This window comes from Cladosporium halotolerans, assembly GCF_011745625.1.
Source record: "Cladosporium halotolerans strain TM138-S3 chromosome Unknown Sca31, whole genome shotgun sequence".
Lineage (NCBI taxonomy): Eukaryota > Fungi > Ascomycota > Dothideomycetes > Cladosporiales > Cladosporiaceae > Cladosporium > Cladosporium halotolerans.
In genome coordinates, this window is record NW_027191482.1 from 169,615 (window position 1) to 196,951 (window position 27,337).

A 27,337-nucleotide genomic window follows, 5' to 3' on the forward strand; every position below is an offset into this window, starting at 1 on the left:
GAAATGGGGTGCTGCTGCAGGAGGAGAGGGACGGCGTGACGGGCATCAGGGGCAGCTCTCGAGATTGAGAAGCGCAGGGTCGCGGGTCGCGGGTTGCGGCCGTGCCCTCGGATGAGGCCAGCAGAAAGCTTGCGCGCATCCTTAGGCACTGGGTTGAAGCGCGCGCCGAATCAGCGGCCTCAGGCGCGGTGGCGGTATTGCAGGCGACGACGTGGTCTGCCGTCGCCGCATCATTCGAGTGTCGCCTCGCCTGCAGGCCCGGCCGTCCATACCATACCATTGGCGCGGGCGGCGCCAGCGCACGTGTTTCACAGCCATGCCCTCTGCCCGCCGCGCCCTCTTCCCTGTTTCACTTGCATGGTGGATGCAGCCCCGCCGGGCATGGCGCCGTGGGAGATCATCTCCGAAGATAGCTCCCGACTGACTGCCGCTACATAAACTCAAAAGCAGGCTTTGGCCTCGGTCGACGGGCATTTGTTCGCTTGCGCAGGTATATGGTGTGATCATGACACTACTCTCGTGCGTTCAACTCCGTTAACAAGGTGGCCGTATCCCTGCCTCATGACTCTGCCCGCAAACGCTCGCTTCGGGCAATGCGACAGGTTGATCATAAGCTGACAGCATTCGAAGTGTCTAGTCTGAAGTGGCGATAGTCGACACCGCTTCAATGGTAGCGAAGAGACACTAGCTGCTACCGACATACCTAAATGGACGTGACACTCAGGACTCAGAGCAACCAGAATTTGTGAGACACCGACCGCGTTCGCTGAAGAGTGTTCGGCGGCCAGGCCACAGCCATACCATGACATCATTTCGAGATCATCTATGATCGCTACGATCCAAACAACAGAAACGGTGCCATGCAGACATGTATATGTGCGCAGGCTACCGGTCCAATGCTGTAGAACGACATTTCAATAGACACTCTATACCATACGGCACGACTCAATCTACAACACCGCCAAAATGGTCAAAGACACCGCAACCGTCATCGAGCAAGCACCCCTCCCCCTCCACTTCCCTCTAACCCTCCTAACACCCCAACCAGAGAGTTCAACTCCATAGTCAACATGACCGCCTCCGAACTGCGCTCCTGGCTGCAAGAAGAGTCCTCCGAATCCGCCGGGTGGAGCAAAGACGACGGCGGCGGCGAGACGGTCGGGCACGACAGCGGGCGCAAGATTGTCGACATCCTCGAGCGCAACCCGAAAAAAGACCCCGATTCCTACGAGGAAGAGGACATCCAGCACATGCGCAAGGTCGTCAGCTACTGCAAGCGGCACCTGGCGCAGGAGGGGAAGGCGAAGCAGGATCCCGAGAGCAGGTCGGCGAGGTCGTTGAAGAATTGGGGGCATGATCCGCAGAAGTCTTGAAGGGGTGTCGTGTGCTGGAATCAGGACATGACATTGTAACGATGAAACTTGTAACGATGAAATGATATCTTGCGAGAATTTCGATTTGATTTTGTATCAATTGCGCAGTGCGCTCTCTCTCGATTTGAACATCGTCAATTCAGTGTCATGAGAGTACGCCCGATGTCCTCCGCCGTTTCTGGCTCAGTGGCAACGAGGTCACATCCTGTCCGATCCGCACCTTTACCTCGTTGAAAGGAACCCTAATACTACGCACTTGCGCTGGCAGATCCTGGCTTGGAGTCTGGCCTTCGGAAGCTCCCTCTAGTGACCATGCAATGCTAATGTGGAATTTCCTTGCGACTTGCTTTGTTGGCTGTTTGCCTGTTGAAGAGCGTTTCTCACCTGCTTGCTTTGCATCGTCGTCGTTCTCATACAGCTTCGGCTGTTTGTAATCAGCAGCGATATCGTTACAAGTGCTGAGCAATCGTAGCATCTCGTCATTCTCGTCTGCTGTTCGCAAGACTAAGAACCATCGCGTGCGGTCCTCATTCGGATGCCATCGCAGATCTTCAAACGAAGTCTCGAACGCCTTGACACCAGACGTGCAGATAGCTTCTGTGAGTGACCGAAGAAAGGCGTCCTTCTGTTCAGTCTTTAGGGCCAATGGGCGAGAAAGAGAAATGTGCAAGGGCAACGGAACGCCGAGGTCGTTTTGCAGCAGACTGCGAACGGCAGGTTGACCGTCTGGCTTCTCGGAGCCATTGATCACGCCATGACCAGATTGATCCCGCGCACCAACCAACCGAGCAAGGACATCGGACTCCTCAGGCGCAGGACACCCTCGGCAGCGTCAGCGACTGTGGCTCGCAGCGCGGCGCCGAGGAGCGATAGGGCTGAAACTAATAGAAAACTCCGTAGCCCAACTTACATTCGAGATAGACGTGGCTTGGCCAGTTGCCGGCAACGTGCGGCGTCACGCGTTTGCGGCCGCCGTGCAGTGCCGGGTCGTCCTGCGTGCTGGTGCGGACGGTGGAAGAGTAGAGATCGCGAAAAGACCGGGGCAAGGGCGGCAGAGTGGATGTCGCATCCGATGCCTTCCGCTTCTTTGATGGTGGAGACGAGGTGCCAATGAACGTCTTGGGGTTGGCGGGCTCGTCAGGCTCGGAGTCTGAATAGTCGACCAAGGCCATTTGCTGGAGAGAAGGCAGTCGACTCTCTGTGTGCTCGCGCAACGAGTGATGTCGCGTGCTGATAAGGTAGCGAACGGGCCAGGCGATTGTGTCGCGAGCACGTGCGGTGCTCGCTAGGATCGGGTTGAGGTGGGCGTGTGCGTGTGCGCGTGCGCTTCGACGGCGATGACGAGGGCGCTGCAGCGATGCGCGCGGAGGATTTGGGCTCGCTGGGGGTCTCGGCTCTCGCCAGCCAGCGCTGACGTCGCGGGTCCCACTTTCCATTGCGCAGACTCGCCATGCGCATGGAAGCCGCGCAACCACCACTACAGAGTTAAGGTACACCTCCCGCCGCTGCCCAGGACTGTCACCCTTCCGTGTTTCTCATTCTGCTCTTGCCCCTGCTTCCGAGCCAAACCATCGCTGGACCAGACCGAGCAACACAACTTCCACACCACAATGTCTCACGCCGTGAGCTCAAAAGAGGTATGTCATCGCTATCGATCTATCGGCGAAATCTCAACCGATCAAGTGCTCACCTGATACCAGGCTGCCGCCACGTTGATTGATCCCTTCAATGAGCCGGAACCTGCCTCTGAAACTGGCCCTGGTGCCTCGTTAGGCCAGAGCACATTCGCTGGCATGCCCAATACTGCGACTGGATCTTCCTCCTCGCACGCCCGGTCCTCAAGCAACCCGTTCCGCAACTCTCCCCAGCACAAGTCCGGTGTTTCGAGCAGCTCGCGCCCAGTCGGCCACACCTCACCACCCTCCCACGGAAGCCCTCGCACTCGCAACAGCCCAGGCGGACGCACCAGCCCGCCGTCCAAATTCCCCGATTACCGCGAAGCAGCGTTCGGCGGTGAGACGCACCGCCCGCGCAGATCCAGCGAACACCCTCCGCCCTCCTATGATGCCGCTGTTGGCAGCAGCAGCAGCGGCGGTGGACACCGTCGTCGCACCAGCAGTCTGACGGCACGCTACCCGGGAGACCAGAGCCACAAGCCTCTGGACATCATCAGGCGCGACTCCAGGAAGGCCGGCAAGCCGCACCACCTGAAGAAGCGCTCCATGCAGGGTCCCGACACCATCGACCGCCTTGACCCTGCCATCGGCGGACGCGCCTACCACCACGAAGGCCCCTACGACGCTGCTTCGCTCGCGCGCAACCGTGACCCAAAGCACGCCCCTGTCGCAGCTCTGGAGACCACTAACTCCGAAGCCATCCGCGCCACGCCTCAAGAGAATGTCAAGGACTCGATCGAGAGGCACATGCCTTTGGACGGCACCGCAGTCGTGCCTCCGGGCGAGCCTGACCGTCTCGGCCGTACCTATGACTATGAGGAGGGTACCGACATGATGCGCGAGGCTATGAACAGTGAGCCTGGCTACAAGCGATACGGTGGAAAGGTACGTAATATTGCTCTAGAAATATCAAAATTGATGCTAACATCGACGTGCAGGACTACGACCCCGAAGATCTCAAGGGCCAGGGCTCGAGCTTCGGTCTCGACCGCGCTCTCCGCGCTCACAGAATCGACGACAACGGCGGCATCGAGATGCAAGACTCAGCTGCCCTGAAGAAGGACTACAAGAAGAAGGAGCGCGAGGGCCTGCTTGATCGCCGTGACCCCACGGCCATCGCGGGTGACGACGCGAGGTACGCAGACATTACGGCTGCGAATGACACCGACCTCCACCAGGGACCACGTAGGACCAGCAGTATCAAAGCGGCAGGCCATGACTTGAAGAGGAGGATTGGAAGTCTGAGACACAGGCACAAGGACGACGAGTAAGAGTGGAGTGATGTGATGGATTGAAGCACGAAAAGGTTATACCAACCAGCTTCTTCTTGACCAGAATGGTTCTTTTTCCTTCGGATTACTGTACGATAATGATCAGTAGCGATGCTACGCGGCGCCTCACGATACGCCTATTGAAAATACATATTTGCAACATACGCAATCTGAAAACGAGTTTATCTATCCCAACCGTCAGCACACCTGAATTGCCTACATCTCGAATAAATTCACTCTCCCACAGACGCAAGGTCACCAGTGCCTCTCATGACCAATGTAATCATTCCTTTATAGTCGTATGTATGTATGTACACCTGCTGAAAGGTCGCCCAAAAAAAAAGATTCGTACAATACCCGCCGTCCCCTGCAAACCCCAAACCCCTTCCAAACACCCCAATTTCACCACGGATCCGCCCTCGGCGCCCTCACCACAACCTCGCTCTCCTCCACCCCCTCCGCATCCGCCCTCTCATCCGCCCTCGGATCCTCCTCCCTTCCCCTCCCCCTCCCCTTCGCCCTCCGCCACCCAAACCTCGCCAGCGCCCAAACCAACCCCACGCCCGCGCCGCCCAGAATCCCCGTCGGCGCAACCACAAACGCCGCGCCGCTCACGACGCTCCCGATCGCGGTCCCGCTGACGGCGGCTACAAGGGCTCCGACGGCGGCGTATTTGGCGTAGCGGACGAGGCGCCAGAAGAGGAAGATGGCGAGGTAGCGGGCGCTGCGGAGGAGGGAGCGCGTGCGGAGGTGCGCGGGTTGGTAGGGGCTGGTGCTGGGGGAGTAGAGGTATTTGAGGGTGGCGGTTGTTTTTTGGAGGCGGGTTGTGGGAGATGTGGTTGCAGGGTCGGAGGGCGGTGGTGGTGTTGTTGTTGTGGTTGTTGTTGCGGGCGAGGCCATTGTGGCGGGTGGGCGGTTGAGGTGAGGTGAGGTAAGTGGGTGTGCCGCCTCGGCTGTGAGTTTGGCTGTTGCTTGGGAACCGAAGTGTTGTGATTTTGCAATTTGTTTGTTCAGAGGGGTATCGATTCCAGGTCGCACGGATATAGATGCTGTGCGTGGTCGTTGACTTCTTGGTTTACACCTCTGGAAAACGATGGCGATGCCGTCACTGGCCTCGGATGGCGTTGGCGCTAGCGGCTGGCTGCATTTTGCTAATCTTCTCTGTATGCATTCTGCAAACCCTTTGAAGCGGTCTGATATGCAGCACATACTACAATGTTTGGGAAGAACTATTCTTTGATGTGTCCTGAACGGACAATGTACTCGCGCATTAAGTTTCAGGCCATCACATGTCAAAGGAGAGCTCTCGGACTCTGATTGGCTCGGCTATGTCCGCCACTAGCTGCGGGCTGTGTTTGTGAATTAACCTGCCACCCCAACCCTAACCCTTAAGTTCTTTGTCACACGCCAGTAGGAGACCTTGAAACTCATTTACGCCAGACGTGCGCCATCTCAACTCTGGCAAGGGCCATCACAACAACCTACGAGTATTTCTGTCAGTAGACGTTGCAAGCACACACCACTAATGCGACTTACCACGCCAAGATCGACTCCTTTTGCCGCCCGGACACGAAACACCGACAAGTCTCTATCGCCATTGAACCGCCTTGGGGTATTGTTGATGTGAAGCCCGATTTCTGCCATGATGGCACCGTCCGCGTTTACATAGGCCGTCGTAGCCACATGATCTCTCGGCCGCATCTCAACTTGCATATCGCAGCCGAAGATGTTCAGGTTGATGGCACAGTGCGCTCGCGTGAAATACTTTTGGTGCTTGAGCTCCGCGATCTTCGTGTTGGCTGCGTCCTTGACAAACCAGCCGTCGAACTGATACCGTCTCAGGCTGAACGCAAGGTTGCCATTGGCGTCTTTCACGTCGCGTCGCAAGCTCGCTGATGTCAAGGCGCCATCGCCCTCCACGTAGAACAGCTTCTCGCCGTCGTCCCGCACTACCGTGATGTGTTGAAAGGTGCGGTCATGGCAACGAACCCAGAAGATGGTCTCTTCAGTTGTTTCGTGGCCTTCAAGGAGCGAAATTGGGGCCGACGGTGCGCTGAGGTTCGCATCCATTTCCCAAGGGAGATTCAATGGGGAACGTCTTTGTGGGAGTGGGAAGGCTACATTGTGTCAGGAGCAGATGTGGGACGCCAGAACGAAGTTACGTTAGTCGGTAAGACCATTCACTCATTGTCTGGTGCGGCCTTAGCGATAGCTTAGCTCATACGAGAGTGGGTGCACACAAGGTCATGGGGTGTTATTCGTCCACTCAACGGGCGCATAGGGATCACAATTGAGAATGAAGCGGTGGGCCGTGCGTGATACTAGACGTGCTTCGCATCCTTCGACTGAAGCCATTCCATACCGGGTAGGTCGCGCTGTGTTAGCCTGAGCACGACCCTGCTCGACTGCTCAGGCGTTTGCCGTGTGCTGAATGACTCTACGAGCGCCTGTTGAGCGCAGACGAACCATGCTCCAGAATTTTATCCTTGAGTTGATGGTATTTGATCTTGAGCGCCAGCAACCTGACTGCTTTTGAAGGGACTCGAAATGACAGAGTAACCCGATTGGATTCGTCTGGAGGGAGCTGTGCAGAAGACACTTGGTGCCGTCCATGGATTGGGCAATCGGATGCCATCAAAGATGATCAATATATTGTGAATGCCCGGGGGAATCGTCATCCCAATCAGCTAAGACTAGCAAAGCTAGTACACTCTCCTTAGCTCAGCTGGAAGAGCGCAAGACTGTAACTGCAGCCGAGTTCGAGCAATCGATCATCGAAATCTTGAGGTCCGTGGTTCGATCCCGCGAGGGGAGACTCTTTTGCTGTTCGTCAGCACCCACCTTTTGTCTACTCGGTTCTGTTGCGCAAGTTACCTTGGTCGATGCCTGAGCCAATGGCGGATCGTGTTTCCCCAAATGCGAGTTGCCGCAGGGGACTTCGCCATTAGGAGCTCGGATCCCCGCACTCCAGAGTGCACTACACGCACCCGGTCACCAGAAGATGATCTTTAATTTTTGGATTGCAGCGAGAAATTGACTCTTTTGCAGGAAGGTGTCAATAATGCTCTCCTGAGCATGCTACGATCGCCCTTAAGATACGGTCATATAACAGCGGATGTGGCGCAAAACGGCTGCTCAGCCCGCCCGCCGTTTACGGGTCAAGCAACACAGGAGACGCGGCCGGCATAGCACAAAGAAGCATGCTTCCATGCACTCCTTCCACGAGAGTTTAATGCGCGACCCCTCGGTCGGACTGAAACATGCCGCGTCCGACGATCAGCGCAACCGCCGTGCCTGACTGGACGCAGGCCTTCCTTGGTCTCAGACACGTACTCTCGTTGTTGTGCAGAGCTGTTGGGGGGCGGTCTGCGCGGGCGAATCAATGGCATTGTTGCGTGGGCTCACATGGAGAGTAAATCGTTGGCTTTCGCTTTGTGGTGCAGGGCGTTTTCCTTTCAGCTCGTGCTTGTCCCCCTCTCGATTGCGTTGTTCATTCTCACCTGCGAGGCGTATAACTGTCACATCGACTCACTACCACCAATGGCTCGGACAGCGATCAACCGCAAACACCAATCCACGATGTTCACACAAGCTCTACCTTACAGCTCTGGGCCTCCAACCTACCAGCCCCTGAACCCTTCAAAGAGGCCGAGCATGCCCCTCGGCCGTTCAGCCAGCACCTCTTCGCACAAGATATCCTTCAGCTCCTTTAGGAGCAACAAGTCCGGGGCCTCATCGAAGTCCTCAGAATCGACAGAGTCTTCGGAATCCAAGAAGCTGAAGTCATTGTTGCCCTCAGTAAAGCGGTCGACCTCTCTACGCAAGTGCCTGGTGCCTGAGACTGAGAGCGACGACGAGGCGCACATTTCGATCCTCAGCGAAAAGAAGAAGCAGAAGCGAAGCTCTGTTGTCAGGGATCAGCAGACTGAGAAGATGTTCTCCTGGGCCGCTCTGGGTGCGTACTCCGCACCTGGAGCAGGTCCTCTCGTCTGGTTTTGAATTTCTTTTTCACTATTGAGCGAGCCTACGATGTGTGGATACGATACCCGATGAGCAGGACAGAGACGGTTGCGCACACATATGTTTTAGGTTTTTTCCTTTTGAATTGCATTTGATTTGATTTGATTTGATTTTCTCTGATTTTCTCTGATTTTCTTCACGGCCTATAACACACATTGTCCTTCCGTGGTGGACGCACGAGCAGTAATATACAGGCCCACAGGACTTCTTTCAAGCAAAACGCCAGAATCACCCAAAGCTTTCCGCTATTCGCTCATTGATTCAAACTCCGATTGCACCGTACACTTTCCCTTCAGTAAGAGCAGTTCGCTCCTCAAATCATGATCATGAGCTCCCTCCGCTCGATCTTGTCCTCGGCATGCGGGTAGTACGGGACCATCGCGTCAGCACTCATCACATAGGCGTCGTTGTACAGCCTCCAGTACGGCGTGCGCACCTTTCTCGCGGGGTGGAACAAACCGGCCCAGACGTAGTTCATCACCGCACCCGTACCAACGCACACGCGGATGGCCTCGATGGCTTCGATGACGCGATCGATGACATGAGGGCTGGTCTCGAAGAGGTTGGGAATGAGCAAATTGAGCAAGTGCATCATTGCATCCTCACAACCGAGACCGACGACGCCGAGAGCCATGTGCTTGACGACTGCGGCACCAGTCTGTCTGTGGACCTGGTCGCGGTCGATAAGCGCATCTTCCAGCAACGGGGTGACGGCGTAGACGTAGTCCTTGCCCATCTCGCCGATGTACTCAAATAGGAAGCTCATAGCCTTGAGAACACCGTTCTGGACGTTCAGCTCGGGGACGCGGTACTCGTTCATCAGAGCCGGGAGGACGGTGAAAGGAGCGCAGGTCTCGGCGACAATACCGATGGCGACGGCAGTGCAGACACGAGATTGACGGTCCTGGACACGGAGGTTATTAAGCAAGGTGGCAAGCACGTCCTGGGGTCCGATGGCTTTTGCGATGTATCCGAAAGTGTTGTTCGCGGCGCGGCGAATCCCCTTCTTGTGCGCTTTGAGCATGTCCAGAAGCTCGAAGCAGATACGCATCCATTCGCGGGCATTGACAGACTCGGGGCCGCGGTCTGCAATGCGACCGACGAGATCGATGGTGTTCTCCTGGACTTTTTCGTGTCTGTTGCGGAGGATTGGCGTGATGCGAGGCAGAAGGTCCTTGATCGGCGGTTGCATACTACTGATACCGACGACAGTGACGATTGCACGCATGGCTCCGAGGATCGATCCAAGAACTTCCGGATACTCCTCACCGAGATATTCGTACAAAACCGTAGAAAGCTTGCCCATGAGTGCATCTTCTCCGCATTGCTTCATGACAACGGCAATGCTTGAAATCAAGTCCGCAGCTTGCTGGCGGACTGTGGCACTCTTGTTGTTCAAGCGCCAAAGGATGGTAGAGACAATTTGAGGGAGGTAGTTCTTACACCTGGTGCCGAGCGCGTTGACAACAGTGCCAAAGCCGTTCAACAACACGATGTCCTCAACGCTCTGCTCTTGGAAAGCGTGTAGAATGCCGTCGACCAAGCGCTCCTCAAGCCTTTCGTTGATGTCAGCAGCACCCATGGCAGAGATGACCTTCTCGATGGTCTCGACAGTCATTTTGCGGTAGGCTTCGCTCTCGTCCTTGAGATTTCCGACGATGCGCTCGACGATCTCGCCGACACCGACCTTGTTGCCAAGATCGACAGTAGTCTCAACGACTTGCTTGTAGTTCCTCCTGTCGAGCGCCATTCGCCTAACCCAGAAGAACTTGAAAAAGTCGTCCAAAACGGTTTCCTTAAGGTAACCTGCGGTGACACCGCTGGTGCCAGCACACTGCGAGACGACCTTGAGGACGACCTTCTTCATCTCCTCGTCCGGAGACTGGAACTCGCGGATGAGGATCTCCATGATCTGGCTTGTGTAGTAGTTCGAGTACTCTTCGTCCATAAGCGGGATAATGTAGCCAACCGCCTTGAGGTAACCGGCCAGACCCTTTCCGCGCTGCTTCCTCGCACCGGTCCAGAGAGGATTGAGGATTTCATCGAAGCTCTCGATACCGAACGGGTTCGATGCCTCAGCAAGAGCAGCGAGGGCGAGAGAAGTCACCGTGCGCACCTTCGTGTGGTCGTCATTAAGGTTCTCGCCAATGCAGTCTACAAGCCCCTGAAGATGAGGAAGCACCGCGCAACCCATGAGGATGGGAATCTGCTGTACGATCTTGACACCGGTGTGGCGCGCTTGCCATGACTTCTTACTCTTGCAAACAGCCTTCAAGAAAGGCAGCAGAGTCGGGATGCCCAGGGCACTTGCGACAACGGCGAAAGCGCGGGCAGTTGTGTTACGTACGTACTCGTCGACATGGTCGATGTCCGGGCGCATCGTGCTGATCATGTGCGCCAGACCGGCCGCCTTAGCCAGGTTGGAGATAATCTCACGGCCTTCCATGCGGGCATAGTAGTCCTGATCGATAAGCAGGGGCTCAATGACCACGAGGATTCTGTGAGTGTATGGGCGGACAAGGTCGTCCAATTTGTAGAGAACGCGGTCAATGACCTTGACGAGCAAGTGGCGCTCCTGGTCCTCGAGGGACTTCTCCATCAGCAGTGGGAGGATCTGATGAAACAACGCTTCGGCGCCAAAGCTCCTCGCGTTATCAGTCAGTTGGCGCAAAGCCGTCTTCCTCATGGGCGGAGTGCCGTTCTTGACCTTGAGCAATAGGCGCATGATCTTGCGTTCCTTCAGCTCCTCGACGCTGAGATCGTTCTCATCTGCGCCATCTACCAGTTTGCCAAAGTAATGCATGTCCTCGTTCTTGAAGAATTGGAGGTCGCCGACTCCAGGAATCTCTGATGGCAGCTGTTTGCCCATGGCACGCGCGTCCACAGGCTCTTGGTTCATAAAACCTCCGGTGGGCAAAGCAGCCACTGAAACACGTTTGGCGGGCGCAGCAATCGGCTCATATCCTGGAGGAGGGACAAGAATCTGGAAACCTTCGGAGGGGAGAAGTTCGTCCAGCTCTTCATCAGAAATCGGAGCGTTGCGGCTGTTCACATCAGTGCCGAAAGGCATGACAGGCTGCGCTGCTGCTCCAGAACCGGCCGCAGGTGTAGCATCGACAGCACCCGCGGGACCAGCAACATCCCATTTCGAGCGACGCTTCGGAACCGCACTGTCGCCGTTTGTCGTTTCTGATGCTCCGGGTGCAGCAGTTGCGTCCCATCTGGACCTCTTCTTCGGCACCTTCGTCTCCGCTGAGATCACTTCGCCTTCCGCATTGACGAGCTGACCCTCCGCGTTGTAAGACTCTCCAGTTTCAGCGCCGCTCGATGTGTCCCACCTCGACTTCCTCTTCTTGGTTTCGCCGCCTGCAGCATCGCCATTCGTCTTGTGCCCGTTCGTCTCCGACTCCGTCACAGGCGCTGCTTCATCGGTGTCCCAGCCTCGTCTCCTCGCTCTCCTCCTGGGCTTGGCCTCTGGCGAGCCCTCCTCGGGGCCGTCCTTGAGTGTGGGCTTGGCTTCGTCGATGTCCATACCATCCTCGCCCTTCGCAATCTGATCCTTCTTTTTGTCCTCAATCAGCCTCCTGACGCGCTCCTCCTCCCTCTCAAGCTCCCTCTCCTCCATGGTATCCTTGAAGGTCTTGCCCTCAGCCCCACCACTCAGCCGCCGCTGAAACCGCCGCCTCTGGTAGTCCGACTCGCGATTCTGGATCTGCGCCTGCTTCTCCCTCGAGTTCAAAATATCATCTTCCGCCGCCTCGCCCGTCGCCCACTCGCCGATCTGGTCCGCAGTCGCAGTGTACTGCCCGACCAGCCTGCCTCCATTCTGATCGTCGTCGTCACCGTCGACCTCCATTTCGTCGTCCGCGGGAATAGAAGTGTTGTAGCCGGCATACTTGTCCGCGCCACCGTTTCCGTAGAGCTCGGAGTCGAAGTTGTCCGTGAGCGAGGCCTTGTTAGAGTTGGTGCGCTGGCTGCTGCGGTCGAAGCCCTTTGCACCTTTGTTGCTGGCACCGCGCTCGGCGGCGCCCTGGCGCGCGCGCTCGAAGTCCGCTGTGAGGTTCGTGTCAGCGTTTTGCGATCGCGTGGGCGGAGGTGGGGAGCTGGAGGCGCGCATACCGTCAGACATTTTCAACGCGGCTGCGCGCGTGAAGTTGAGTGAGCTGTGGCTATTAGATACTGATGCACAGTTATGGTCGAGTGATGGTGGTTACCGTGTCCGAAAGGAGCGTTTCGATGTCGGTAGGTGTGTTGTCGCGGATGGGTGATCGCAGCGCCCGCTGAAGAAGTTCAAGTGAACCTCCAAAGCTGGGGAAGCCACTGCAGCGTTCGGCGCTCGGCCTGGGCGGCCCGCTCGAAGCTTATGTTATCATCCTCACTTCATGCGCATGTGACAGGCATCAATAATCAATGATAAGAGGTGAAGAGTTTACAGAATCATGTGTAGTTGGCAAAGCCTTTTGTGTAGCTGTCGCTACACGCGAATAAGATTCCATTCTATCAGAATACAAGGCTTGCTCCAAAGATCACGTCCTAGCTGCACGATTGCGCCTCGTGCCATACCATGCTGTCCCCATACCCCCAGCGCCAATGCTAGTAAAAGTACAACAAAGAAAGTCGTTAAAAAGTTGTGACCTTAGCGGCCACCCAATTTCCAAGGAGGTCTTTCCTTCCAGCCGATCCCTAAGCGGCAACAAAAGCGTCCGGTGGCAGATTGGCCTTCACACTCTCAAAAGCCTGCAAAGCGGTCGGAAAGTCCCAGTTCACCTGCTCCAAGCACTCCTTCGCATATCCGATAGTCATCCGAGTCTGCTTCTGCAGCTCGAGACACATTTGCTCAGCCATTTCAATTGACAGACCAGCAGGAAGCTGCGGTACTCCCTCCGGTGCCGAAGCAGCGGCGGCCGGTCCGTTGGCGCCTTCGAAGTTGTCTGGATCGAAAGCCTGCGCACCGCCATAAGCGCGTACTGTCAGAATGTCGTTGACGATGCGAACGCCAGACGGACCGCCCGGCCCGAGAATGAATGTGCGGTCGAAGCTCCTCTTCTTCTTCGGCTGTCCGGTGGCGCTGTCGAGCTCGTCAAACTCTCCGTGGATGGAAATGAAGAATCCATCAACGCCGCTCTGGCTCGCACCACTGGGGTCGGGTACACCAGGCTGGATGTGTGCCTCGATCATGTATTTCTTGGCCTCAGTGGCGAGATCAGCGTGCTTCGTCTTCGGGAATGCAGCGAAGACGTCAGACACAGCCTGCGGGCCGCGGAACAGTCTGTTCTGACGGGCCGGCAGCTGCGAAATTTTCTTGAGGTTGCGACTGTTCTTGATATAGTCGCCCCACTCTTGCTTCTCAGTTTGCTCGGTGTTCGAAGGATCACGAGGTGCCTGTGTGTTGACGGAGTAAGAAAAGTCGGATTGTTCGTCGTAATACATGGCCGTAAGCGCTGCGCGGTCGGTGTCGAAGCCAGCGATAAAGTTGCGAATAAAGCCTTCCGCAATGCCGCCTTCGTCTTGGAAAGCCGGGCTACGGATTGGAAAGGGGAGGTCGGGAACTTTGCTGCGGTTCGCGATGTCTTCCTCTGTACGCACCTGGATGCCGTTCAGCGTGCGCAAGTTCGGGAACCACTGGATGATAGAGGAGGCATAGTCTGGTTCTGCCTGCTCGATCGGATTCCCGGTGAGTATGATTTGCTCCAGGTGGTAGAAGCGCTTCTTCCACAAAGCGAGCTGGCCCAGCTTTTCAAATTTGTTGTTCGAGAGATCCAGATTCTTCAGCTTGGGCAAGGTCTGTGGGAGTGTGCTGATGGCAGTGAGATCACTAAGCTCGTTGTTCGCCAATGAGACACTCTGCACCGCCTCATCCTTGTCTTTTGCTGTTTCGAACGCGCCTTCCAGAACTCTCATCATAGCCGGGAAGAATTTGCCGGCAGTTGATCTGACGTTGAAAATCGATTGCTCCTTGAGCTTCTCGTCCTGGCGGAGAATGCTGAGGTCGAGGAATTTGCTCTCGATGTTGTAGCGTCTCTCGAGTACACCCTTGATCATGTCCCTGGTCTGCTCCGTCTTCGACCCACCAAGGCCTCCAGCATCTCCGCCGATCCTCTCGACTTTGACGTTGACTCCAGCCCATTGCCACCCATCGAGCCGAAGTACAGCACCAGCATCTTCGGCGGGCACGCTGACAATGAGATCCTCTCCTTCAACCTGAGACTAGTCGTGTGTTAGTGAAAATTATGAAGCTGGTGTTCTGAAACGCGTTGTTGAATGATCGAGAAAGGTGAGCCGGCATTGTGCACCGCGGTCGTTCTTCCGAGGATAGCCACGAATGCAAGCAAATGTAATGCGACCCTTGGGCGTGGTATGCTGGCGATCCAAAAAGCAAGGATAGCGACTGTGGCGACATACCTTCTTGATTTTGACAGTCCTGACTCTTGAACTCAAGCGGTTGCTTGCCTTTTTCTCCAACCAGCTAATGAGCGAGCTCACACCGCCGTCGGGATTTGTTGAGGCCTTGCTCTTGTTCCAGTTTGTGACTTTCAGTTCCGTGAGGCCGCGCGAAGGCACCGTCCTCGAGCCCAACATCGCGACGTCGCCGGCGCCTGCATGCTTGAGGATGGCCCTCTGACTCGCAGCGCTGAGAATTCCACCCTTTGCTTTGCCCGCAGTAAGATCCTTCCTAGCGTTCGAAGCTCCAGAAGCCTTTCCAACCCTGCCACCGCGACCCTTCACCGGGCCATCCATAGAAAGATCTCCATCGCGATCGACTTTGGTTCTGTCGCGGCGGGTGGCAGCAGGTCCGCGCGAAGCATTTTTGCTGGCACGGTTGGCGCGTGCTACCATTGTGGCAGCTATGGGTTTATTGTTTCGGGAAGTGTCGAGAAGCTGGTACGAGAAGCAAACAGGTCGTCGCGGTCGACTGGCGAATTATTTGCGACTTTTGCGCGAAAAGCGGCGCTGCACTATTGTCGAGGTCGTTCTATTAGAGAGCGTGTGCGCCGTAAGTTGTCGAAAGAGTGTGAGATTGGTAAATAGAGGTACGAGTGCAGTATTAAATGTGGGAGAGGTTGTGTGGAGGGGAAAGATCGGTTTGACAGCAAAGACAATAAGGCTTGAAACAAGCAAGAGCTGCGTCAGGTTGTTCGGCTAGCGCGTCCCGCCGCCGGCTAGCGGAGGCAGCCAGGCACGTCAGGCATCCACACTTTGGTGCCTGATAATACCTCGAAACCTTACCAGAAGTGGCATGCGACCTCGAATTTCGAGAACGCGGCTTGAAGCATTGGTTACTGCTCATGAACTGTGTCGCGGTCCAAAATTCCAAGCTGGTCAGAAGATCGCGCACGGCAGGGCTGAGTGCGGTCAGCACTATATCTACGTCTTCGATTTAGCCTGTTCTGTTGTAATTACCTTACCGTCTTTCCAGCATCTTCCATCATCCATAGACTAGGATCCTCAATCCAATGACTCGAGCTCAACCACGCCCTACGCCAAACAGGATGCCGGTATAAAACAATAAGCAATAGACCTCCTAAACTCTAAGCAATCAACATCAAAACCACTGAACGCCAAAATGTCCTACACCATAACCCCCGCCACAACCCCCACCGACCTCGCCAGCGCCGCAACCCTCTTCCGCGCCTACGCCACCGGTTTAGGCCAAGACCTCTCCTTCCAAGACTTCAGCAACGAGCTCGCAACCCTACCCGGCAAATACGCCCCGCCGGCCGGCGCGCTGCTCCTCGCAAAATCCACCAGCACCTCCGAAGCGATCGGCTGCGTCGCCGTGCGGCCGCTACAGCCCGCCGGCGTCTGCGAGATGAAGCGCCTGTACGTCTCGCCCGCGGGCCGGGGGACGGGCGTGGGCAAGGCGCTGGCGAAGGTATCCATTGAGGAGGCGAGAAGGTTGGGGTATACGTCGATGAAACTTGATACGCTGAGTTCGATGACGGCGCCGCTGAAGTTGTATCAGGGGTTGGGGTTTAAGGAGACCGAGGCGTATTATGCTAACCCGCTAGATGGGGTTGTGTATTTGGAACTGGCGTTGTGAGAAATTGGGTGCTTTAGGAGAGGTGTGTGAAATTGTGTTCTAGAGATTGGCGTTGCCGCAGCCGCGCTGTAGAAAGCGGATAGATGTCCGAACAGACGAACAGATGAGCAAACATAGAGACGAGAGGAAAGATAAGAATAGATATGTGAAGAGCGCATGATTTGATCAGCGATGCCGTACTCTTTTTCAAAACCAGTGAGACAAACAAGACACAATGAAAGAGGTAATCTGCCCTGTAAAAAGCCATCGCCAGGACCCCATTCATGTCATCGTGTACCAACGAACGACTAAGTCTGGCTCACGACCTCATCAGGTTCGCAAACACGGTGACCTTCTCAACATCCAAGCCCTCTTTGCCGTTATCCCGCGAAGCGGCAACCTCGATCTCGATCCTGTTCACGCCTTGCGCGAGGCTGCCCTCGTACATGTGCATCTTGAGAGAGCCGTCTCGCAGCGTGTCGAGCTGCGTCAAGCGGGTGCCGTTGACGAAGACGAACATCTTGTAGGGACGCCCATAGCTCAGAGTCTTGGATACGACTGGGCAGATCTGGAGGAAGTAGTTGCTCGATGGGAGGCTCAGAGTTCGGGACTGCTGAGCGAGCGTCGGGTGTGGCGGGATGGTAAGCTGAAGGGGCTTAGGGAGTTTCAGATGGGGATGCGTGGAGATGGTGACTTTAGGTAGCAGAGCGTCGGCTACCGAGTATGTGCGGACTGGCGTCGGAGGAAGATATGCAGGCGCGGTGAACGTATAGCTGCTGACCGGTGGCTGCCCGTTAGGGTATGGGCTGCTGCTCGTGGGCCGGGCGTTTGGTGGCGGCATCGAACCATCGGCTGCAACGCCGGCAGAAACTGCAGGGACTGCAGGGTTTACGGCTGGTGATTGGGATACCGCTTTTTCGAGTTTGACGGCCTCAGCTGGTAGACCAACAGCAACACCAGTCGATGGGCGGCCCTCTTCGGTTGCGGGAGCCTGCGAATTGGATCGCTTCATCCCGTTAACCGCAGGAGACTGGCGCTGCTCAGTTTGCTGACCACCGACACCGGCGGAAACCATCTGTCGTTGACGAGTAAGGGCGTCGTTGTCAACGGATACGGTTGCAGGTGATGGCGAAGGTCGATTTTGTGATAGGTTGAGGGTGACCTTGGGCTTAGGACCGCCAAGCTTAATCTTCGTGTTTGGCTCTGGCACTTTCGATTTGGCGTCTTCGAGGAGTGATTTGAAGTGTTCCTTCATTCGATCATTAGTATAATGCAAACGTCGGATTCATCAAGTCACTTCTGGGCTTACCTCGAATTGGGTGGCGAGCTCAAACATCTCGCTGCCATCCTCATTGTAGTCTTTGGCGTTCCGCCAGATGAAGCTCACCATGTCTTCAAAAGCGTCCCATGTTTTAAAATCTGTGACTCCAGTATATTCTTTCTTGCCATGTTCTCCGTTGATGCGCTTCCTCACACCCTTCAGAGAGACTGGGAACTTGATCACTTTGTAGTAGTCTTCCAACTTTCGTGAAGGTAGCTGTGCAAACGGTGTGAAGATCTCCAGGCCCCTAAATATTGTCAGTACGCTGACGAACACTGCTTATGCGGGTAAGGTACTCACTCGTCATCAGTGTACTTCAGCAGGGCGTCTATGATGGTCTGTTGAGCGTCCTGGAAGCCCAGGCCGGTGAAGTTGACTCCACTCTCATGTTCGCCGTCGGTTCCGTTCTGCATGATAGAGGCTCGCCTATCAGGCGGCTCCGACGACGCAGCTGCTGTGGGTTTCCTTTGTCGGCTGGGAGTCTCAGTTGAACGCCCGTTGGCTCCATGCCCGTCAGTGCCACCATTTGCCCGTCGTTCTACGGCTTTGGGAATCGGTGTCGGGAAGCTTGTATAGTTGGAGTCCTCATTGTACGCAGGGTTGTGTTGTTTCATGTAGTTGTAGACAAGCTTGCGTATCCTCTCGGCGTCCTCGTAGATCTCGCTGTGGTTGTTGTTGTAGTCTTTCGCATTTTGTACCATGCGCTTGAAGTCACTTTCGACCTCGGTGACAGTCTTGTAGCCGCCGTCGTTCAGTTTGTCTTCAATAGTGTCGATTGCTATGGGCAGCTTGGTGAAATCGTAGTAGTCCGGCAGTTCATCGCGAGGAGGGAGCGTGAGGAATTGCGAAGCGATGAGGCGGCCACTGAAGAGTTTTGTCAGTCTGTGATGATGCAGGCAAACTAGTATTTGCGATATCGAGAGACTTACGACTTGTCTTGTGACTTTCTTAGGTTGTTGACCAGCTGCAGACCGACCTTCTGCGCCAGGGCTTCCCGACTGGATGCAGATGCCGGTGCGGGCGAGGGCACATCTCTGGTGTTCTGCAGACGAACATGTCAGTATCGCTGAACTCTGGCATCGCGCCCGGCGCAAGCGCATGAGCGGTGGTTGCAAGGCGGTCACGGTGGACCAGCGGAGCATGACGGAGGTGCCGTGTGTTGGTTCAAAGTCCAAGTCCAATGCTCCATCCCGTCGCGAGCTTCGTCTTCCCTTTCGCAACACACCACCACACCTCCCGTCACCTCCAACAGACATCGATCCCGTCACGCCGCTTGTCCGCAAACACTGCGCGCGCGCGCGCGAACGAAGACTGCTGACGCCGCGCGAAGAGGGGGACACGTACCACCAGTTTGATCTTCTTGGTCGCGCTGCCGTCGTTGGCGGAGGGTGTCGCGTTGGCAGCTTTGCGCTTCCTGCTCGCGTCCATAGTCGCGCGGTCGGGCGGGCCCGATATATGGATAAATTCGGCGAATGCGATTCTGAGGCCACACGCGTGATGCGACGGCTGTGTTGACGCAAAGACGGTCCGATGTTATCTCCAACACCTTCCTTACCACGCCCACCCGATGGTAAAACACGCTGGCGCGATGTGACGATGCACGGCCCCTCTGTTCGGCAGACTTGCCCCACGAGCCAGCTTGAAGCCCCTCTCCCTATGAACTCCCTCAGCCTACCGAAGGTACAGTATAAGGGACCGAGTAGAGCAAATCTGCCTAGACGGATGAGATATGTTACCGTCATACAATTCTTTCTCCTGCTGAAGAGGCTTTCAGTAAGTTACTGTGAGCTCGACCCCAGATCTGTTTCGCAGTTAATTGCGCATCGGAGCGCTCTTGTCCACATCGCGTCCAACGACAAATATCGACTATCATATGATCGTAAGATACATCGAGAGTCGTGAAAATCTACCCGATGCATTATATACCCTCGTTGCCCCAGTCCGTGGGCGTACCACTCATCTCAAAGACAATTTTGCTTGCAGTCACAATCTCCGAATGCGTCAAAACCGGCTTCTCAACCCTCCTGCCATCGACCGTAAGACTCTTCACGAATGGCCACTTCGGAGCATTAGGAGCCCGAATGACTATCTCATGCTCCACGCCACCCACACCCCCCGTGGCGACCCCCGCCGGCAGTCTGATCGTCACGTTCTCAAAGAACGGCGCCCCAACAACATACTTACTTCCCGCCGGATCTAAGGGATAAAATCCCAGCGCCGAGAACACATACCACGCGCTCATCTGCCCCAAGTCCTCGTTCCCACTCAGCCCCGCCGCCGTCGCATTGTAATTGTCCGCCGCGATCGCGCGTGTGAGGTTCTGCGTCGACGCCGGATAGCCCAGCGCCGCGTACAGGAACGGCGAGTGGTGCGAGGGCTCGTTCGAATGGTCATTCTGGCCCGACGCGAAGTACTCGTCCAGCTTCGCCTTCAGTATCTCGCGGCCGCCGAGTAGATCTGCGAGCCCGCGCGGGTCGTGCGGGACCGCGAAGGTGTAAATCCACGCGTCGCCTTCCGTCCAGCCTTGCTCCGGGCCTGCCCAGGAGCCGTTGGCGTTGCGTGCTTCCATGAAGGTCGTGTTGGCGTTGTAGATGGTGCGGTAGTTGAGGCTGCGCTGCGCGAGTTTCTGAGCTGTTTCGTGGTCGCCGACGTGGGCGGCGACGATGGAAGCGGCGTGGTCGTCGAAGGCGTAGTCGAGGGTGCGGGAGGCGGATTCGGCCCATTGGTCATTTGGAACGTAGCCTTTCTCTAGGTAGGCGGTGAGACCTGCGCGCGCTTCGTCGGGCGTGTAGGGTTCGCGGTCGTAGTAGAGGAGCTCGGTGTCGTTGAGGGGAGGCTCGAAGGCGTTCTTTTTCACGGCCTCCCATGCTTTCGTGACGTTAAAGTCGGTGAAGTTGCGTTCGAGGGCGTTGGCAATCACGGCGTCGACGTGGGTGCCGATCATGATGTTCGTCTCGACGATGTTGGCCCACATGGGAAGGCGGCCGGACCAGTCGTATATGCGGAGGAGAGAGCGCATCATGCTATTGACGCGCTCCGGCGCGAAGAGAGTGAGGAGGCTGTGTTCGGCGCGGAATGTATCCTGCAGAAAGTCAACGATTGATACATGTATTTCACAAAGCCGTGGTAACGAACCCAGATAGACCAGGATTGATACTAAGAGTCAGTTCCCTCCCTCACTCGATCGGTATAGCCCTCGTACCAGGTTCTCCGACCACCATGAATCGTTTCCAAGGGCTCTGAGAAATCCGATGGATATTGCAGCGCGTGGAAAACCCCTGTGTAGAAAATGGTTCTTTGATCGTGCTCCTTCGCCGTCTCGTTCACTCCTTCAATCTGGACCCGGCCGAGCTTCTCCAGCCATGCTTGCTTGAGCGTTTCAACGGCATCGTCAAAAGAAACCGACGGAGGAGCTTCGATGTCAAGATTCCTCCGCGCCTGTTCAATGCTGACGAACGATACGCCCGTTCGGACTTCGACTCGATCGCATGAAGAACCAAACCGGACCCAACCACCCAAGTGCTCACCTTTACCCTCTTTCACATTCTCATGCAGCTCACCGCCATAAGAGACACCGTAGGACTTAAATGGCTGCGAAAATCGCGAGACGAAGTAGCCGCTGAACCTGGGTGCACGATACGGTCCTAGAGCGTAGTCCTGTCGCTGCGGGTTCGTCCCGGAGACTTCTTGCGCCTCCGTATCAATAGTAATGCTCCCCGTCCAGTTTTGCCGGGTTGCTTGAAGAAACACGTACGGCTCTTGGAGATCCTGATCGTCGCCTTGCTCAAAGTCGAACCGCAAATGCCCAACATGAGACGACGCGGTCATCGCCGCACGTATTTTGCTTCCACTGCTGCCGTTTCTTCGATCGTCATCGCCATCAATCGAAGCACTTTCCCTACCCGCACCCCTCAATCCCTCACCCAACCCCACCTCATCCCTCCTCACCCTCCCATTCGCGCCCTCCCTCACCACCTCCGGAACCTCCTGCCCACCCCCAGGCACCGGCGAAAACCAACTCTCCATCAACTCCTCCCCGCCCACCTCACTCTCCCCCTCCAACACCACCGCATAAAGATAAGCCGTACTCTCCTCCCTCAGCACCCTCCTCCCCCTCTCCCCAAACCCCGCCCTCACACCCCCCGTCCCCGCCCCGAGGACGACCTGCCCGCTCTCGCCCATCCAAATCGCAGGCTGGTGCGTCGCTTGGAAGCCGTGGACGCGGACGTCCTGGGAGTGGTAGGGGCACTGCGAGATGAAGTTCTCGCGCGTCTGCGGCGTCCAACGCGTCATGGCGAAGGGCGGGGCGACGGAGGGGATCATGCCGCCGTTGGTGTTAGGTGTGGGGCCGGAGGTACCGATTAGGGGGTTTACGCGGTCGAGGACGCTGGGGGAGGTGTGGTGGGTGGGAGGTGAGAGGAAGGGGAGAGTGGCGAAGGTTAGGGCGCGCATGTTGCTGGGGGAGAGGAGGGAGGATAATTGATCGAAGATATCGCCGAGGGGCGATTGGAGGAAGGACATGGTGATGGCATTGGTGTCGGGATCTTATATGAACGACAAAGGTTGTCTGCAGGTCGCATCGTTGCGTGCAACCATGATCTGCAGTGCTGCTGATCGTTGCGTGCGGGGGATGTCGCATTGGAGGATTCTACCTTCGAGCTATAGATGCTGACAAACATTTATGCTCGGGTCTTCACGACCCGTGTATGAACTTCAAAGAAATGTAGTCTGAGGACATGGGTATAGTCCTACGCAGAGGCAGAAAGATCGCGTGAGAACGAATGAGCGTCTCTACTTTGTGGCAAACGAACGAAAGCTTGCTGAAGTCACATCAATTAAATGATTAAAGCGCACATTGCGTATATGAATACTGATTCATCAAGTTTATGTATCCAAGGGCTCCTGCTTGATCTCCTTCTCAATCGATTCCGCGATGTTCTCAGGAGTCCATTCCTTCTTGACCAAGTCATCGCTCCCACTAGAGCTCGTGGAAAGATTGCTCGCTCTAGTCGTCAACGGCGAAGAAGCTTCAGGCGCAGCGTCCGTCATAGAAAGCCTGCTCATATGAACACCGGGCTTCTTCGGCCGCTTGACCGTGCCAGCAGAAGACGCCGAACTGCCTCTACGCCGTTCGACGTCGCCTGCTCGCCGGCTAGAAGGCCGGTCAGAGTCGGGCCCGGGTGTTGTCGAGCGAGAGGACGAGCGAGAGTGGGAACCGCTGCGGAGCATGCTCTCTCGCCGCCTCTTCTCTTTGGTGCGATCGAGCAGCTTCTCCTTCAACGCCAATCGCTCGTGCTCAAGCTGCCGTCTGGACTTCCCTCGGAAGATCCGCACGTTCTTCCACCCTCGCCATCCGGTCCGCCACAGCCAGCCGCCTTCTCTCTTTGCGATTTCCTTTTGCCTCGCTGAAACGACCTTCCGCAACTCCGCGCGCCTGGCGTTCTCTTTCTCCCAGTACTCCATGCGCCAATTCTCCCAACCCTCCCTGAAATCCGGACTGAAAGGCTTCGGAAGCAGCAACAGCTTCAGCACATCCCCCGCCGGCGCAAGATCCTCCTCCACAACCCCATGCCTCGCCGCATGCGAAGTCCAGTGCTCCTTCGGCGCCGTCGCCTCAATATCCTTCGGCACCGCCTGAAAATTGACCCGTTTGCTCTCCCCCCACCAGCCCGCCGTGAAATAACCAATCAGCTCGCGCAGAAACGACTGCCGCACGATGATGATCTTGAGGTTGAACTGGCGCAGGCCGCGGTTCGTCGTGGACGTGAACTTGCGCGGCCAGCGGATGCCGCGGTCGTACAGTCCCGTGAAGTACACCAGGCACGCCGTCACGACGCCGCCGCCCCACGCGAGCTTGTAGGCCGTCTCGAGGACCCAGTAGACGCTGCCGCCCACGCCGGAGCCATCTTCGCGCGGCCGGAAGTAGAGGAGGTAGGTGAAGGTTAGGACCCAGGCGATCAGTGCGGCTAGGAGGAGGAGGTGGAGGCGGAGCCTGGCACGGAGACTGAGGTACTGGAGTCGTAGGGAGGATTCGAGGATCAACAGGTTCAGGTATATCTGCGGGGGTGAGGAAGGATGGCTGTCGCGTGGGTCGCTCGCGACGCTGGGCGGAGGCTGGGGCGCGGTGGGTGAGGGATTGTGGGAGCTCGCTTTGGCGGACTGGGCGATCTGAGTAGGAGAGATGTTGGGCGGCGGCTGGCCCTTCACGAGCTGGTCGAGCTTAGCGTCCTCCGACGACGATGCCATGGCGGCGTTGAGAGGGCAGCGGCGGGCGAGGCGGGCGCGGTGAGGTGGTGCTGGTCCGTCGGCGTGCTGCAGGCTGGGCGTGGCCCGCAGCTCCCGTCTGCAACTGGCTGGCTGCTGTGCGTAGAGTCCCGTACCGTCCCTCAGAGCCTGTGCGGTGCGCCGCTCAAATGTCTCGTACGTTCGGCCGCGGGCCAACCACGTGCTAAATCCGCGCGAGTCTCTGGCGGCTCGGAGCTCTGCCATCAAAGTCCGTGGGTTCCTGGCTGCGACCTCACGCCGTCGTCATGTGGGGAGACCCTCAACGCCGCCCTGCGCTGGCGCGAACACTACTGGCATGACTTCTGCCTGGTCCGCCACAACCCCGACTCTTGACCGCTACAATACATAGCCTCGCCCGTGACACCCCTCCGTTCGCTCTCGACTGGCCCATACCGACTCAGTCGCCGTGACGGGCGACGCAGCAGCTCTTTCACCATTCCGCGATCCGCCTGGCGCTCGACTGGCGCATCGCTGTATGCCTTGCCGGTATCTTCGCGCTCGACCGTATTCCTCCCCGCCACTCTCCCCGTCTCTTTCCTTTCGGTAGTCGCAGGACTGCGACACAATTCTACCATGGCTTCGGAATCCTCTCCAGACCTCCACGCCCAGACTCAAAAGCCGATGCTCGCCCGCCATCGCCAGGATGATCCGGCTGCCCGCGCCCAGGCCCAAAGCAAGGCTGGATACTTCCCACTCGGCTACAAAGAGGGCTTCTCGCAATGGTGGGCAAGTCTGGCGCCCGCAGTGACCGAGCACAAGGTGCTGTCCTACATGCCCTACCTGCAGAAGCCGCCGACCCACACGCAGACCGGAAGCGCGCCAGCGAGCGTGAAGGGCATGAGCATCGACGACAACGAAGACCAGCAGGCCGACCCGGTGCGAACGACGAGCATCACGGACCCCTACGGACCCAGACAGTGGAACAGCGAGCTTGTGCAACTTGCCGGGAAAGCCAGAGCGCTGAACGAGTTCAGCGTCGTGCGGCCGGAGGAAAGCGTGGACAACAACCTGGTGATGCTGCACGGTTATGGCGCCGGGCTGGGCTTTTTCTACAAGAACTTTGAGGGCCTGTCGAGGCTGCCGAACTGGAAACTCTACGCGCTGGACATGCTGGGTATGGGCCGCAGCTCACGGCCCGCGTTTAAAATCCACGCGAAGGAGAGGGAAGACAAGATCAAAGAGGCCGAGAGCTGGTTCGTAGACGCTCTCGAGGAGTGGCGAGTCAAGCGCGGAATCGAAAAGATGACATTGCTCGGCCACTCGCTCGGCGGCTACATGGCCGTCGCCTACGCCCTCAAATACCCCGGCCACCTCAACAAGCTCATCCTCGCCTCCCCCGTCGGCATCCCCGAAGACCCCTACGCTGTCAACGAAGACTTACCCGAGCCCAACTCCAGTCAGATGCAGAACGAATTCACGCAGACGCAAGACGAAGCCATCGAAGGCGCCGCCGCCCCGGACAGGAACAACTTCCTCAACGCCCGCTCGAAAGAGCAAGCCGCGGATGAGAAGTCGAAGCCTCCGCCCCGCAAACTCCCCAAATGGCTCGTCACCCTCTGGGACGCCAACGTCTCCCCCTTCTCCCTCGTCCGCTACGCCGGGCCCCTCGGCCCCCGCCTCGTCAGCGGCTGGACCTCGCGCCGCTTCTCCCACCTCCCGCCCGACGAAGCCCAGGCCCTACACGACTACAGCTACTCGCTCTTCCGCCAGCGCGGCAGCGGCGAGTACGCGCTGGCGTACATCCTCGCGCCCGGCGCGTTCGCGCGCAGCCCGCTGATCCGCCGCATCCAGGGCGTCGGGCGGCAGTTCCTGGAGCAGCACCGCAGCCCCACGCCCGATGGGGCGGCCTCGTCGTCGGCGCCTGCTGCCCGGTTGCGCGAAACGGGGGTCCCCGTCGTGCTGATGTACGGCGAGCACGACTGGATGGACGTCGCGGGCGGGCACGCGGCGATGGAGAAGCTGAATGCGGAGAAGAGGCGGGCGCTGGCGGGCGCGAGCGAGGAGGAGAGGGCGCGGGAGAACGGGCATGCGAAGGTGACGGTTATTCGGAAGGCGGGGCACCATGTTTATTTGGATGGGTGGGAGCAGTTTAATGAGGAGATGCTGGAGGAGATGAGGGATGTGGAGAGGAGACAGAAGAGGTTGAGGGGTTTGGAGGGGTAGGGGGATCTGGCATTTTGGGGGATGTGTCGAGTTTGGGGGCACTTGATGCACAGCGCTGGCGTTTTTTGGGGGCAGATATCATCACTTGGGTTGCATTTTACAAAGAGGCCCATGGCGTGGGGTCGTAGATTATACAAGAGAATCCAAGACACATCAACTGTGATCGTTTTAGCTTTTGTGTCCCATTCATTACTTGGTCATTGATGTGCGATATGGTCAATGGCGGCGTTCGTTGGATGGCAGCCGCGACGTGACCTAGGTGGAAATATTACTTTGCTTCGCAACAGATGTAATTTGTATAACTTATCTGTTCACAGTTTACGTCATCAATAAATCACGCCGGCATGGCCCAGTGGCAAGGCGTCTCACTCGTATTTCAGGCGATGAGAAGATCCCTCGTTCGAATCGGGGTGTTGGCATTCTTCTTTTGCGCCTTGTGATGGTCAGAGGTCCAAGCCAGCTTTTTTCTAGTGCGCTGGACAAAGGCAACTCGCCGCCAGTCGAACTTTGGCTGAACAACAGGAGACAAACTGGCATGAATGTTCAGATCCCTGTCACAAGTGGTGGAATATTTTGGGTGGAATGATTTACTGCTTGTGAATCTTTGTTCAACTTTGTTGACAATTATTCGATATTGCCGACGATTGTGCATCGTTGTGATCCGTTCACACTGCAGTGTTATGCAGCATAGGGTCTCATCAACTCCAACCTGTTCAGGTTAGAGCTCTACAAGTTGGTGAGATCCTCCCAGAAGATTAGCTCCGTGAAAATGGCATCACACAATTTTACCGGTTCTCTCATGTCAAAATGTTACTTAGACATTCTCACGAGCAGTTTCCCTCTCCGGTTCTAGTCACTGTACGAACGAGTCGTGGAGACGTTTCGAATCAAGCCAAAAAATCCGCCTAATCATCCGACGAGTCAGATCGGTCTGAGGATTCAAATGACGTTCAGGCGGAGTTGAATCCCAGGTACTTGGCACATTGCGACAGGTCACTATACATGCAAGTAGTAAAGTAAAAGAGATAGGCGGCATTCAGGCAAAAATCGTGTTCTGCTGATCACAGCCATGATTGGACAGCCACCCAAGCTAGGGAGTTCTCGGTCCAGCGACAGACCGCACTTCGTGCAACATCCACTCCTAGAAGGCAAGTGCAACACACCTGCTGACAGGCACTCAGTTTAGGGAATAGCCTCGGACCGCCTGT

At 56.8% G+C, this 27,337-nt stretch overlaps 13 protein-coding genes across 13 annotated transcripts; 5 read left to right on the forward strand and 8 right to left on the reverse strand.

Moving 5' to 3' along the window:
• Positions 1-966: 966 nt before the first annotated feature.
• On the forward strand, positions 967-1,373 carry WHR41_07158 (uncharacterized protein; the record flags this gene model as incomplete). Its single annotated transcript, XM_069375763.1, has 2 exons — positions 967-995; positions 1,049-1,373. The coding sequence occupies 2 exons, from the start codon at positions 967-969 to the stop codon at positions 1,371-1,373; spliced, it is 354 nt and encodes a 117-aa protein (XP_069226967.1).
• A 65-nt stretch (positions 1,374-1,438) lies between these two features.
• Positions 1,439-2,545, reverse strand: usb1 (U6 snRNA phosphodiesterase; the record flags this gene model as incomplete). Its single annotated transcript, XM_069375764.1, has 2 exons — positions 1,439-2,195; positions 2,284-2,545. 2 exons carry the CDS (start codon positions 2,543-2,545, stop codon positions 1,519-1,521), a joined length of 939 nt encoding a protein of 312 aa, XP_069226966.1. The 3' UTR covers positions 1,439-1,518.
• A 319-nt stretch (positions 2,546-2,864) lies between these two features.
• Positions 2,865-4,515, forward strand: WHR41_07160 (uncharacterized protein). The gene is made up of 3 exons (XM_069375765.1): positions 2,865-3,010; positions 3,074-3,934; positions 3,988-4,515. Exons 1-3 carry the CDS (start codon positions 2,984-2,986, stop codon positions 4,318-4,320), a joined length of 1,221 nt encoding a protein of 406 aa, XP_069226907.1. The 5' UTR covers positions 2,865-2,983; the 3' UTR covers positions 4,321-4,515.
• Positions 4,516-4,722: 207 nt separating this feature from the next.
• Positions 4,723-5,220, reverse strand: WHR41_07161 (uncharacterized protein; the record flags this gene model as incomplete). Its single annotated transcript, XM_069375766.1, has 1 exon — positions 4,723-5,220. One exon carries the CDS (start codon positions 5,218-5,220, stop codon positions 4,723-4,725), a length of 498 nt encoding a protein of 165 aa, XP_069226908.1.
• A 390-nt stretch (positions 5,221-5,610) lies between these two features.
• On the reverse strand, positions 5,611-6,441 carry WHR41_07162 (uncharacterized protein). Its single transcript, XM_069375767.1, has 2 exons — positions 5,857-6,441; positions 5,611-5,801 (listed from the first exon to the last, which is right to left on the reverse strand). Exons 1-2 carry the CDS (start codon positions 6,388-6,390, stop codon positions 5,748-5,750), a joined length of 588 nt encoding a protein of 195 aa, XP_069226927.1. The 5' UTR covers positions 6,391-6,441; the 3' UTR covers positions 5,611-5,747.
• Positions 6,442-7,860: 1,419 nt separating this feature from the next.
• WHR41_07163 (uncharacterized protein) lies at positions 7,861-8,319 on the forward strand (the record flags this gene model as incomplete). Its single annotated transcript, XM_069375768.1, has 1 exon — positions 7,861-8,319. One exon carries the CDS (start codon positions 7,861-7,863, stop codon positions 8,317-8,319), a length of 459 nt encoding a protein of 152 aa, XP_069226928.1.
• Positions 8,320-8,418: 99 nt separating this feature from the next.
• On the reverse strand, positions 8,419-12,682 carry WHR41_07164 (uncharacterized protein). The gene is made up of 3 exons (XM_069375769.1): positions 12,555-12,682; positions 12,460-12,503; positions 8,419-12,393 (listed from the first exon to the last, which is right to left on the reverse strand). The coding sequence occupies exons 2-3, from the start codon at positions 12,467-12,469 to the stop codon at positions 8,654-8,656; spliced, it is 3,750 nt and encodes a 1,249-aa protein (XP_069226903.1). The 5' UTR covers positions 12,470-12,503; positions 12,555-12,682; the 3' UTR covers positions 8,419-8,653.
• A 98-nt stretch (positions 12,683-12,780) lies between these two features.
• On the reverse strand, positions 12,781-15,414 carry WHR41_07165 (uncharacterized protein). The gene is made up of 2 exons (XM_069375770.1): positions 14,743-15,414; positions 12,781-14,547 (listed from the first exon to the last, which is right to left on the reverse strand). The coding sequence occupies exons 1-2, from the start codon at positions 15,175-15,177 to the stop codon at positions 13,024-13,026; spliced, it is 1,959 nt and encodes a 652-aa protein (XP_069226904.1). The 5' UTR covers positions 15,178-15,414; the 3' UTR covers positions 12,781-13,023.
• Positions 15,415-15,904: 490 nt separating this feature from the next.
• WHR41_07166 (uncharacterized protein) lies at positions 15,905-16,381 on the forward strand (the record flags this gene model as incomplete). Its single annotated transcript, XM_069375771.1, has 1 exon — positions 15,905-16,381. One exon carries the CDS (start codon positions 15,905-15,907, stop codon positions 16,379-16,381), a length of 477 nt encoding a protein of 158 aa, XP_069226905.1.
• Positions 16,382-16,390: 9 nt separating this feature from the next.
• Positions 16,391-19,235, reverse strand: WHR41_07167 (uncharacterized protein). Its single transcript, XM_069375772.1, has 5 exons — positions 19,026-19,235; positions 18,611-18,723; positions 17,982-18,545; positions 17,670-17,928; positions 16,391-17,609 (listed from the first exon to the last, which is right to left on the reverse strand). Exons 1-5 carry the CDS (start codon positions 19,107-19,109, stop codon positions 16,680-16,682), a joined length of 1,950 nt encoding a protein of 649 aa, XP_069226906.1. The 5' UTR covers positions 19,110-19,235; the 3' UTR covers positions 16,391-16,679.
• A 157-nt stretch (positions 19,236-19,392) lies between these two features.
• WHR41_07168 (uncharacterized protein) lies at positions 19,393-22,202 on the reverse strand (the record flags this gene model as incomplete). The annotated part of the gene is made up of 3 exons (XM_069375773.1): positions 19,393-20,763; positions 20,817-20,837; positions 21,009-22,202. The coding sequence occupies 3 exons, from the start codon at positions 22,200-22,202 to the stop codon at positions 19,600-19,602; spliced, it is 2,379 nt and encodes a 792-aa protein (XP_069226929.1). The 3' UTR covers positions 19,393-19,599.
• Positions 22,203-22,565: 363 nt separating this feature from the next.
• Positions 22,566-23,927, reverse strand: WHR41_07169 (uncharacterized protein; the record flags this gene model as incomplete). Its single annotated transcript, XM_069375774.1, has 1 exon — positions 22,566-23,927. One exon carries the CDS (start codon positions 23,925-23,927, stop codon positions 22,566-22,568), a length of 1,362 nt encoding a protein of 453 aa, XP_069226930.1.
• Positions 23,928-24,539: 612 nt separating this feature from the next.
• WHR41_07170 (uncharacterized protein) lies at positions 24,540-26,129 on the forward strand (the record flags this gene model as incomplete). Its single annotated transcript, XM_069375775.1, has 1 exon — positions 24,540-26,129. One exon carries the CDS (start codon positions 24,540-24,542, stop codon positions 26,127-26,129), a length of 1,590 nt encoding a protein of 529 aa, XP_069226963.1.
• Positions 26,130-27,337: the final 1,208 nt, after the last annotated feature.

What these genes read in the sequence shown, in the direction of transcription:
- WHR41_07160 (XM_069375765.1), top strand. Translation starts at nt 2,984, where the DNA reads ATGTCTCACGCCGTGAGCTCAAAAGAG. An exon ending in ACGCCGTGAGCTCAAAAGAG is followed by an intron (nt 3,011 to 3,073) that starts GTATGTCATCGC and finishes ACCTGATACCAG; the next exon opens with GCTGCCGCCACGTTGATTGA. An exon ending in ACAAGCGATACGGTGGAAAG is followed by an intron (nt 3,935 to 3,987) that starts GTACGTAATATT and finishes ATCGACGTGCAG; the next exon opens with GACTACGACCCCGAAGATCT.
- WHR41_07162 (XM_069375767.1), bottom strand. Translation starts at nt 6,390, where the DNA reads ATGGATGCGAACCTCAGCGCACCGTCGGCCCCAATTTCGCTCCTTGAA. An exon ending in AAGGAGTCGATCTTGGCGTG is followed by an intron (nt 5,802 to 5,856) that starts GTAAGTCGCATT and finishes AAATACTCGTAG; the next exon opens with GTTGTTGTGATGGCCCTTGC.
- WHR41_07165 (XM_069375770.1), bottom strand. Translation starts at nt 15,177, where the DNA reads ATGGTAGCACGCGCCAACCGTGCCAGCAAAAATGCTTCGCGCGGACCT. An exon ending in GGACTGTCAAAATCAAGAAG is followed by an intron (nt 14,548 to 14,742) that starts GTATGTCGCCAC and finishes ACACACGACTAG; the next exon opens with TCTCAGGTTGAAGGAGAGGA.
- WHR41_07167 (XM_069375772.1), bottom strand. Translation starts at nt 19,109, where the DNA reads ATGGACGCGAGCAGGAAGCGCAAAGCTGCCAACGCGACACCCTCCGCC. An exon ending in AGAAAGTCACAAGACAAGTC is followed by an intron (nt 18,546 to 18,610) that starts GTAAGTCTCTCG and finishes AAAACTCTTCAG; the next exon opens with TGGCCGCCTCATCGCTTCGC. An exon ending in AGCTCGCCACCCAATTCGAG is followed by an intron (nt 17,610 to 17,669) that starts GTAAGCCCAGAA and finishes GATCGAATGAAG; the next exon opens with GAACACTTCAAATCACTCCT.